The sequence below is a fragment of the Pocillopora verrucosa genome, chromosome 6 (assembly GCF_036669915.1).
Source record: "Pocillopora verrucosa isolate sample1 chromosome 6, ASM3666991v2, whole genome shotgun sequence".
In the NCBI taxonomy this organism is placed as follows: Eukaryota; Metazoa; Cnidaria; class Anthozoa; order Scleractinia; family Pocilloporidae; genus Pocillopora; species Pocillopora verrucosa.
This window is the reverse complement of record NC_089317.1, coordinates 1,337,055-1,349,309: the sequence shown is the minus strand read 5'-3', so window position 1 is coordinate 1,349,309 and position 12,255 is coordinate 1,337,055. Positions and strand designations below refer to the sequence as shown.

The 12,255-nt window shown below is 36.9% G+C and overlaps 1 protein-coding gene across 5 annotated transcripts; it reads left to right on the top strand.

Moving 5' to 3' along the window:
• Window positions 1-1,907: 1,907 nt before the first annotated feature.
• Window positions 1,908-11,902, top strand: LOC131769710 (uncharacterized). 5 transcript variants are annotated; one of them, XR_010717850.1, is made up of 7 exons: window positions 1,912-2,113; window positions 2,199-2,324; window positions 2,416-2,475; window positions 2,715-5,008; window positions 5,083-5,145; window positions 8,710-8,858; window positions 11,588-11,902. XR_010717850.1 is itself a non-coding variant. In XM_066168128.1 (4 exons), the coding sequence occupies exons 1-3, from the start codon at window positions 1,990-1,992 to the stop codon at window positions 2,472-2,474; spliced, it is 309 nt and encodes a 102-aa protein (XP_066024225.1). In that variant the 5' UTR covers window positions 1,908-1,989; the 3' UTR covers window position 2,475; window positions 11,588-11,902. The 5 variants fall into 5 exon arrangements, 1 of the variants encoding a protein (XP_066024225.1); XR_010717851.1 differs by lacking the exon at window positions 8,710-8,858; XR_010717848.1 differs by having other exon boundaries at window positions 2,715-5,145.
• The last annotated feature ends 353 nt before the right edge of the window (window positions 11,903-12,255 follow it).

Below are 12,255 nucleotides of genomic sequence, written 5' to 3'. Positions count from 1 at the left end.
ATGGAGAAAGCTAGACTGAATCAGCCACATGTATTCGAAAGCTCCAGATAATGCAATAATAATAATAATATCAGCAGGATAGTGTGTAATTCATATTGAAATTACTGCAATTCAATTCTAACAAATTAGTATGATCGAATACAAACATTCCTGTATCAATTTATGAGTAAAAACTTGTATTAAGCAGCTACCTTTTTTATCAATCTCATTTCCAAGACAAACATGGCCAGTATTTCTGTGAGGAGTTAGAATTTGTCTAACAATCAAGAAAAGTTAGATGGTGATTATTTCCTTTAATCATGTAACCTCAATGTGTAATTCATGGGTGATATTATCAGGAGAATTTAGACGCTGATTGTTTATAGGGTTGAGGGAGGTAGCTTACTCCTTTAAATAATCTCACCTTATAAATTCAAGTCAGTTTTCTTCCAGATTCGATCTGTGTTGTGTCTGTCTTCTCATTCGTATCTCTCCTCAGGTGTAAATCAAATAAAAAGGAAAGCTTTACATCTGTGACATCTCAAATGCAATCTGTAAGATTTACAAGAAAACCAGCAAGATTTATGTTTATTGACAACAACAGAGTAAACCATTCATTAATGTTGAATGTTTTAAATTAAAGCTTGAATTAAGCCTTGTGCAATAATTAAGTTATTATGAAATATATCCCTAAGTGTGACTGAGCAGTGAGAAAGCAAACGAATTGGAAGACGTTTTCACTGGTATCCTGACGTCACAATATAATACAAATCAGAGACTAGGAGAGAGCAAATATTTCCATCGGAGATGCGCTTAGGAGTGTTAGGCTTTTGAGTTCCAAAAACGTAACTTAAAATTGTTTTACTTCACGTTTTACCTTTTACAACTACTGTATAACTGGACCGACGCACATTGACATTAACATTTGAAGGTAATTTGACTGTTTGACGCAATTTTATTTTATCAGTATCTGGGCAAGTGCCCACCTACCCCTCCCCTAACCCAACAACAGTCAATTGATAGCAAGTTAGGGTTAATGTTGGGTTAGCGGAGGAGTCGGTGGGCAGTTGCTCAGATACTGATATTGATCCATTTCATCTATAATTCAGTGTGTTTACTTCGCGTGTGTGCACATCATAGCGCGTAACGCACCACAAAACTGACTCGGCGAATACTCTTATGATAGTTGAACACACCTTCCATAAAATAATCATTCTACAAAACATATAGCGTTATAACAGGTAGAATGGATATAACAACATCATTCGCAGAAAGACAAGCAGCCCAGATCATTATAAATACATACTATTCGCACTTTGAAAACGAAAATGTACTTCATCCAAAAACATAGAGTTAGTATCGCTTTCAAATCGATTATTTGTTTTATTACAGACTACAGACTACACGCCGACGATGAAATAGCTACCATATACGCGGATGTCCATGAGCTGGGCAGTAGTTAAATAAAATGTGCAGTTATTCGACTTAGACGGCATTGCAATAAATAACCTGAGCTACTCACTTATCAGAACACCAGTTCACAAATGTTCTTTTCAAAATGAAAAGCTTTGAGTCAAACTTTTCCTTTCTAAATTATGATTTGGTTTCACGAAATGAACCCATGTCATTAATAAGTCAACGTGGTGGAGTATAAATTTTCAGTACCCATCGTTTCACCTCAGTTGTCCTATATTCAAATTTTTGGCGAGTTGTTTACGGGTAATTAAACCAGATTGATAAACAAGGAATATTTTGCGTCAAACCACATTAAACCAGGTCATCCTGGTGTTTCTGCATAACAAAAATCATGATCTCCACGTCATTTAAAAGCTCGCATTTCATAGGTAAGTAGGGATCGACTAAGCACGTGATTTGAAAGCTCGCATTTCATTGGTACGTACCAATCTGATTACTTCCCATAGCGATAGCCATCGTGACTTCGTCGCCACTGCCGAAAAAAAATTGCTCTCGGTTCCTTCGATATTTTTGTCGTGTTCAACAAGAACTAATATGGCTGGCTACAGAAATCAAGAACCGGTCCTTAGGTATTACGAGGAAGTTCGCGTCAGGAGAAACTTCGTTCAAGAACACGACGTAACACTATATTACATCAACCAAGGTCAAGGACGAGGAGGTGAATATAATCTGTTTTATACAATTTGGTCAATCTCTGGAATCATCTAAACATATCTCTAACTCCTGTTTGCTTAATCTTACAGACTTCCAAGTCAGAGGTGGAAGTATACTTAAAGAGGATTCAACATCAGCTGGTCGCAGACTAACAATTGGGTTCTACGTAAGAAATAATTTCAGAAGTTTTGAGATTACTCGCAACCGGGGAGGAGGTTCGTACCATTCAAGTTTTACCTCTACTTTTAGGTAAATCATAACTGAAGAACAATCATCAAATCTAACCCTTTGCGGTTTATTTCGAAGCATATACTCTGCATACTGGCGGATACCTAATGGACGAGTTGGAACGTACGTACTACTAAGGTAAGGCACTTTTGGAGTGATTCCTTCTCACGCAATCAGCAACAAAGAAAACCGATTTTAGATCTATAGGAAACCGCTAATAAATGCATCCCTCAATGCTTAAGAAATGCCTGATTTGTTAGAAAACTCTCACATCCAGATACTTGAAGATCGCAGCTACTTCATGAGAAATCAAACACGTGTTGTAATACTTTTTCGAGAGAAACTTTCAGTAACCGGTGTTTCTTTTCGGATTTCAGACTGATGAAAGCCAGCATTTTATTTCACACCGCTAATTTTACGGGAGATTGTAATATATCAATTGCTGTCCACGATGGAGAGTGAATATCTTTGTGATTTTTCTTAACACGGAAACAGCCGCCATGTTGGTTTGCACAATCATTTTGAAACAATCCTTGTTACTTGATTCACATCTGCTGAAAATAACCTCTTAAGTAAAAGAGAGATAGACTATGCTATTTCTTATCTTGGTTAGTTTTCTAGTACATTTCTATCCGTTCAACGTCTTTTAATGGATGTTAATTTCACTTGAAGCGCGCGAACAACTCAGCTTTAGCACAACTCGCTCAAGAAGCGCTCATTAAGCAGCAAGTTACCGAACTAGTCTGTTTGCATATTAATACTGAGCGAGCATTTTTATTAGAGAATTGGTAGGCTTAAATAAAGATTCATTCCACATAGTGAATTGTGAAAGTTATTTATGTTTTGTATCGAGAAACCGGAAACCGTTAACAGTAACTGAACTCAGCGTTTGAGAACACGCGCGTCTAAACCAATTGGCGCCTTTTGCCCTACGCACGCATTGAATCACGTCAGGGACTTAGTCGTTCGTTTACTCGACACGGAGGAAAACAATCAGGTCAGAAAATCAAAACTTAAGACGGACGTCTATCCTTGTCATTGCTATTGCACGCAGACTATTTCGAACTGGTTTCTAAAAGATAGATTACGTAGCTCCACGTTGGTGATTGCAAATACACAGACTAGAAGTTTATTTATCTTGCTCTATGTATCTTAAAGGTTTTTAAAACTCATATTGCCAATTGGCATTGGTAGTTGATTGTGATGTTCTAGAAACGACAAGAATATCCTTGAATGAATATTCGGGAACCGTTTTTACAAGCATAATATTCCCCTGCAAGTTTAAAATGTCCCTTTTAAACTTTCTAAACTGTATTGCAGGGCAGTTAAACAGATGCATAGGTAAATAAGCTGGCTTATCACCCAAATTAAACCAAAACCTAATGAAAATTTTATTCGATCCAACAATTATGCCCAACTCCTTATTAAAACACACTCAAGGAAGTTCTGTTCAAAGTCTAAGGGTTGATTTTCCCTGTCATTAGGCTGACTAAAAGATGGCTAAGGCTCCATTCTGATCACTGAGTGATCGAGTCTTCTAGAACATCCTAATGTAACAGCACAACCCAGACCGGAAAAAACGTGTCAGAAATCTTCTTGGATTTCAATGTCTTGAAGAGCAACAGGCATTTAATTGTGCCAGCAGCAAGTCAGCCACCACATACACATCTATTGTATTTACTCCTTCAGGGATACAACATATGTCAAAGAACTTTTAGCACCCTGTGAAGTCTCTCCAACAGAACCAACAGAACAGCTATGAACGGTCAACAAAGTTTCGATTTTCATGTATGGACGTAAAAGTTAGGATCACTTTGTACAGCAAACTACTGCTGCTCAGAAGTTTTCATTTGGATGTTTACACTTCAAAGTTTCAGAGAGTATTAATCAGTAGTTTTCATTTGAATAGTCACACAACGGGGTTTTATCCTCAGAACTCAAAGGTATAACTACTTTGCAAAATAGAATGAAGAAAAAGCCTCATGAAAATACTTCTTAGTAGCTCTCATTTAGGCGGACACTTATTAGAGTTTTTAATTGTCACTTATTAGAGTTATGTCCTCAGACTAAAAAAGATCTTGCCTTGCAGATCATGATTAGCAGTACCAAAAGAACGTTTTGTTCCATCTTTTGACACAAGCTCCCAAAGGCAGAGAGGATATAATTTTTTAACACTCTTTAGTAAGACTTTGAGTACTGACTGAGGTTTAAAATAAAATTGGAAAGGGACCAATGTAAATCACACAGAAACGAAATTAGGGAAAAACCCAGAGACCATATTAACAAAAAAAAGCATTACAGTTGTACTTCGAAATGACAATGCAATGTATTGGGACTCTCCCATTGTAAAGGGGTTTCTTTTTTTCGAAAGTAAAGGAAAAATAGCACTTAGCTCATGCAAAAATACCCCAACGCTTGAAGATTTCATACTCACAACTTTAATAAATAGTAACAGAGATATCACCAGGCAATCAAACGTACTCACAGAGATACACAGACCATTTCGGTGGCGGTGCTACACCAAGCAAAAAGATCATGGAAAATGCATCGAATGAAAAATTAGCACAGAGTTCAGGAGCCAGCGAAGGTCGGAAATCAACGCCTTATCAGCGAATAGTGATCGCCTGCCCTGAAAATCACATTATCGTGGTGAAGAGATTTTCGAACGGAGGTAAGGAGATACTCACGCTGAGTGTTAAGGATACAATGACTCTACACTCAATGGTTTGTTTGTTTTTGTTACAGAAGTTAGAGTCGAAGGAGGACGACTGGTCGCTGTTGAAGACAAGAAAGGCCGCTAGATGAGAGGTTTGTTTATGTAGTTCCGTTGTTTGCCTCGGAATAAATAAAATTGAAAGTAAACAAAGTGGGCAATCCATGCACAAATTATTCAAGCATATGAACTCATTTGGAGATAGTTCCCAATCATTTCTTGAATTAATGCGCTAGTTTCTGATGCGGTAAGAATTAGACACGAGACGAAATAGAGACGAAAGAAACAGAGTAGACGAGATAAATGCATTTGCAAGGAAATACGATGACAGGGCAATTAGCAGGCGAGAAAAACCAATAACCTTTGAAAATGTGTGGGTATGCATAGGGAAGATAAAGTGACAGAAATGTATGAACGTCTCCAGAACCAAGATAAGTAAGCGGAAACTATTAATGAACAGAATGGCAGATACAAAATATAACCCAGCGTGAAAGCAGTTAAGGCAGCGTGACTGACCAATACTCGATTTCTCCAAAATTTATTTCCACAAATCAAGGAAAGCAGAAAGCTGTGAACAATACAGAGAATTATCATAGCTTTCGTGCTGTTTATCAAGTAGTATCTTTTGTTTTCATGCTACACTAAGTCCTCAAAACAAATTTTTACGAAAAGTATGGCATTCAGTAAGGAGAACTCAAATATCTGTATGTCAAAAAGAGCACCGTCAAGGATTTTCCAACCAGAAGCTTTGGCCTAAATTTATTTAGCCTTTCATTTGCAATCCATGCCCCTTCTCTACATCCTCGACTGTACTTGTCACATTTTGATTTATCATTACCCAGTATTATTTTGGTATTCCACCAATTTTATTTGATGCATAGTGGATTTTCTTTATGCTTAAGGTAATTTAAAACGTCCCCGAAAAAACAAATACTAAAAATATTGTGAGCCTTTGAGCTAAGGAAAGAGTTCAAAGTCATTATTGAGCCCCAACTACTAAAACTACGCTTCCAGTATCTAGAGTTTCCGAGATCAATCTGTTGTAGGCGTAAGCACCTGATATTTAAGGAGTAGAACAGATCAGCTTAGGAATTTTTCGCACCATTTTGAACAGGATGAAACATACAAAGGACACACTCTCAAAGCTTAGAACACACAATGGATAGACTCACTAGAAACGTTAGTTAGAACTACGATGTTTTACCAAGTAAAAGAGAAGTTACGAACAAATTTTGAGGAAGTAAATTTCGGCGAAGGGGCGTTAATGGTGTCTCTAGTTTTCCAAAAATTAATGCTGTAATTTTCCCACGATTTCAGGCCTAACCTTACTCCTGTAAGGCAACCGATACCAAATTCTCCTCACGGTTTTTCGCGAATTGTTTCCACTCTTTTTAGAGAATAAGTCTGATCTGTTTTGCTTTAATAAATCTTTCTCTCTTCTCTCTTTCCATGGAAACTCAAATTTTATAAGAATTAACGGCTTAAGAAATTTACAACATACCTTCCTGAAGCAATTTCGTGAACTTCCAGTTTTATAAAGAACATAAATTGGCTTGAGGGAGCCCGAAGTTTGTGTGGTCAAAGGGTCTGCCTATCTCCTCAAAGTAATGCTCTGCTCAAAGTAATTCTTTAGACCAACAAAAGCCCCGTTGACTACAGAAACGCGAATGAGGCATTCCGAAGATGTGTGGTCAAAGCAAGATAGCATAAATCTTGTTAAAATAACAAAAGGCAATTAAAAACCGCATTAATTAGTGTCCCGTGACAACTTAATGGCTTCGGTTAGCTAAGGAACTTTAGGAAAGCTTTGCTTACTTTTAGTAAATGTTTGTTTGTTTCGGTTTTTTTTTATCTCGACCTACAGACTAGAGATTATTAAGACTACGAAACATAATTCTAAGTTGCTGGTTACTGCACACATTCGATGACACAACAAAGGCCCTTTGTGGGCAAATTATGAGCCATAGGCTAGCTAATGAGTTTTCACAACCTGATAAGTTCACTGAAAAAGTCGTTGACACCCAGGCTCCATTCGCTTCTCGAAATGCTTGTATTTCATTGGGTGAGAAACGTGCGCTAAGATCTTTTTCTACCTCTTGGAAACTTTTTTGAAAAATTTATCGATAGTGTCACCTACACATCAAATGATCTTTTCTTCAAAAGCGCTTCAAAACATTTGAATTTTTCGTTCATTCCAGAGCCAGTGCTCACAATTAACTGTTGTCAAATTGTTTTCATTGATCTCTACACTTGTTTCATGTTGATGTGTCGAACTATTTACTCTTGTAAGATTTTCCAGGGTTTTTGCTTAATTGTAGTTTTTATGTTAAAATTATTGCGGTTTTCACAGATAAATTTAATAAGACAGCGTGAACAATTATTCCCCACTCATTTATTCCTTTGGCCAATGGGTTCCCTGGTATCAAATTTAAGGAAAAGATAAATGAATGTTTATGCGAAAGACCTTTTGAGTAGGGTAATGCTGTTGTGGTTGGGCGCAAGTGGGGAGGGGAGGGGGGTTGTGTTTTGAATTTGATCTTTTTGAGGGGGAGAGGGGGTTGCAATAGGATGGCACTTTTCAGGTTAAACCTGAAATGTTAAAAACTAGTGCGACATGTCCTTTTAAATACATGATGTACTCCGTTTTATTTACTTTTTGTTTGGAGTAAAGTTACTAATCGTTGCTTGCGGAAAAAGGCTATTAAATTTAGACAGTGTTTTTTCAAACAGTAGAATGAATATCACAATTTCAGACAGGATAGTTTGCAAGTTTGCAAGTTTAAAGTGAGGCTTCATCTTGATTATAAGTATCTCATTAATGATCTCGTATTTAACCCCAGTGGTAGATTGTAGTCGTTACCCGCTAAACTCCGTCAACATGAACTAGGGGTACCTCCGATGGGGACAATGCACTTGTTATTATTGCTGTGCCTCTCCCCACCCAGGAGAATAGGAGAGAACCAGTTAATTGTCAAAGCAGCCCAACAAATTGCTCACTGGAGGGGGGGGGGAGAGGGAGAGGGAGAGGGAGAGGGAGAGGGAGAGGGAGAGGGGAAAAGAAAGTTGTTTCATGATGGCTTCAAGTAGTATCATTTTTTCCATTTCCCTCGCGGGGGGGGGGGGGGGAAGAGAAAAGAAAATCGTTTCATGATGTCTTCCAGTAGAGTCATCGTAGTGCTCTGGGGGGGGGGGGGGGGAAGGGGGATAGGAACAGTCTCTTGCTATTCATATCTAGGCGAAGGAATCATGTGTCAGCTTCAAAGGACACCTAAATCACAAGCCTAATTTGAACCTCGTTTGCGCTTAAAACATTTAAGTCCAATTATCAATTCTCCATACTGGATGCCATACATGTCTTTACTTTTTACTTCTGAGATTTTGGTGCTTCATCAATTTATCCTGTTGTTAATTTCTTTTCACCTCAGTTGACTGTTCAATAGTTTACTACCAATGCGATGAGAAATCAACTGTTGATCTTTTTTCAATAAGAAAAGTTAAATATCTCGCTTGTGTATGTCAAAGAGTAAACAAAGTTCAAACAAGAATTTAAAGGATTTTTTTCAAACCTACATATAGCAAACCCCTTTTCTTGTTTCTAACACTAGAGTATGTTTTAATAAGACTGCAGAATTCAGTGCAACTCAATTTTCTATCATCAGGTGTCACTTTTTATGGAGTACTACATGAAGACAACTTCATTGGAAATGGAAAACATGGCGATTATGAGTAGAAGAGAAAAGCATTTGATATTTGCTCCCCTGATCAATAACACAGCTGACAAATGAAATACATTCCACAGAGACATAGAGTAAGACATCCAAGTGAATATCTAAACACTACACAGCTGTAACATGAACAGAAATAAGGAAAGATGTGACTTCTTTAAGATTTGACTTTTGAGTGAGACCAAGAAAGGAGAACTGTTTGCAGACTTGACACGTACTGACTGTGAAAACCAACACAGTAGGGAGCATTTCATTGATGTACATGGACATCTTTGAGACAAACATTCAGAATCAATGTTGTTAAAGATTGGCAAAAAAAAATAAGATAGGTAAAAGAAAAAGGAACTAACTTTGTCAGACACACTGTTCAACACCATTTGCCATCAGTGAGACTTTTTCTTCACTTTGCACAAAACCTCATTCCTGAGTTCAAATGACCATAGCTTGCATGCAGCTTGGAGTAACTACAAAACATCACTGACCCCTCAAAAATAACTCACCAGTGACTGAACATTATCACTGAGCCTGTACTTGTCCAATAGTTACACATGTGAATCACACCAATTAGCTTGCATTTTCCCATCTTCAAGCCACTTTTATGGCAGAGTGTTGTGCCGCTCAAGCAACAAGCACCTGACCCAAAGTAAAGTACTAACATACAACTTTACTACTGTATTTACCCATTTGCTACTGAAAACAAAGAGCTTAAAGTAACATTCTAAGTAATTTTTTATCTTTTATTGCATTAAAAATATATTTTTCTATATATGTTGTGATTACTCCTTGCATAAGTCTAACATAAATGTCATTCAATAAACACAAAGACTAAATAACAATTACTTTAATATATATGTTACATTACATGAACAATTCTTGAAAAGAAAAAGCTAGACTAAATCAGCTACACGTATGTATTCAAAAGCTCCAGATAGTGCAATAATAATAATAATAATAATAATATCAGCAGGATAGTCTGCTATTTGTATTAAAATTACTGCAATATAATTCTAATCATTTAGTATGATTGAATACAAACATTCATGTATCAATTCATGAGTAAAAACTTGTATTAAGCAGCCACCTTTTTTATCAATCTCATTTCCAATACAAACATGGCCAGTATTTCTGTGAGGAGTGAGAATTTGTATAACAATCAAGAAAAGTTAGTTGGTGATTATTTCCTTTACTCTCATAACCTCAATGTGTGATTCATGGGTGATATTGTTGGGAGAATTTAGATGCTGGTTGTTTAAAGGGTTAAGGGAGGTAGCTTACTCCCTTAAAGAATCTCACCTTACAAATTCAAGTCAGTTTTCTTCCAGATTCCATGTGTGGTGTATCTGTCTTCTCCTCCTTATCTCTCCTCATGTGTAAATCAAATAAAAAGGAAAGCTTTACATCAGTGTCATTTCAAATGCAATCTGTACGATTTACAAGATAATCAACAATATTCATGTTAACTGACAACAGGGTAAACCATTTGATTAGCACTTAATGTTTTGCTGCCAGTTTTGAATTAAGCTTTGTGTAATGTTTAAGTTCCTGTGAAACATATCCCTAAGTATAGCTGGTCAGTAAGAAAGCAAACAAGAAATATCTTGAAATTATTACAATATATAGCAAATCCAAAATTTAAATTGAGCCATTACAAAGGCATCATGGAGATAGCCTATCCATTGCAAGTGATGAGAATGTAGAGCTCAAAACCCAAAGGTCCCATATCAAATTCCAACTCAAAAAATAAATTGAATTTGTTTCTTGGTTGTCCTGAGTTTAACTATTTCTCCATGCTCACCTTGTAAACAGCCAATTAGTTTGCCTACAGGCACTAACGGTTTTAACACACGTTTGACTTAGCTAACTTGTTAACAGCTGTCTGACTTGGTGTTTCAGTTTTCTGTAAGCCAAAATGACAGCTACTGAATCACCAGTGATTAAAATCAACCTCCTAAGATCAATCTTTTTGGGGAGGTGAGATGAATTGGCTGTAATGATCCCCACCTCATAAATTCTAAAAACAAGCCTTGACTATAAGTCCTCTTGGTCAAAGAGTCTCTATATGCACAAGGACAAAGCCTGTATGAAATGGTCACTATCCTCTCAGGAGACCTGACTACCTACAATATAGGGGTAGTCTAGTTTCACCATAGTGGGGAGGGGGGAACCTGTAACATAACCTCATCAGAGAGAGCAAGACCATCAAGGTGAACAATGCTAGGTTGACAAATAATGTTGCAAAGAATTCACAACAAAATTTTACTTTTTCAAATATGTGATTTGATCTCAGTATTTAAATTTGGGTGCTTCTTATTCAGCAAAGGAGACCTTGGAGTGTACAGCATAAATGCTCACTGGTCTTGTCTTTTTTAATAGCTCTTGGTTCTCTTCCACATGAATTTTTGATCCTTTTTGCTCCATAGAAGGATTTAACAACTTAACTTGGAAAAAATTGAAATCTACAGATCTGGAGAACAGCCACAAAAGACATAGTAATAAATGTAAATCCCCTCTTTGGAAATATAGGTTGTTGGATTCTCTATGATTTTGCAAGTTGAGACCCTACAAATCTCTTCACTGAGTTAATATCATCATGATTAAAATCACCTGATCATTATTGGCCACCTCTTGATCATGATATATTGAAAGGAAGGTGAAAAAAAAGATCTTACTATCAAGATTAACAAGACACTGAGCAATAACTAACTTTTCATGGCTAGAAAACCCTAAATTTGTAAACTATGTTTGAGCCTCAGTTGTAATTTTTCACCAGCGTGTTATTGATCAATCTTTCATTTTCTCTCCCCTCTTATAGAGTGTTTCAAGAGCTTCAAGAATGTTCTGTGGACCTTGTGCATGTGAAACGGTTTTGGAAGTCAGTGAATCACTCGAAGAAAGAAAGTACTGGATACTGTTAGCAAGTTTTAGGACTGAGTGTTTGTAAAATTAAGATAATTTCGCAGTAATGAAAGAGATTAATCGCTAAAACGAATTAATCGTTTAGATTTTGTCGTTCAAGTCTTGTAAATCGAATGAACTGTCGGCTTTTTACATAAATGCGTCTTGCGTGCAAGAGGAAGGATCGCTCTTCATCAATAAAGCTTATCACTGTATGAAAAACAGGATTGGATTAACATTGTGAAACCGTATTACTTTACCTTGATAAACTAAGACACCAACATTTCAAATCCTTGCCTTTACCATGAATCCAGTCCCTGCCTTCGATGTCGAAGAATATCAAACCGCGCGGTTGATCTATATTACTGACGCTAAGATGTAGAAGCGCATTTGTCCAACAAACTCGACCCAGTACACCTCGACAATTGCAGATACCTACCCTTTCAGAATTTGCCACATTACCATCCGTTGAGAATTTATGCATAAATAGTGCCCTCACACTTGAAATTTTTCACAGTAACACTCTCTTTGGATGCATTGCTAACTTTGAGTTCTAATGTTAACATGAGTTTAGGTCTGGGATTT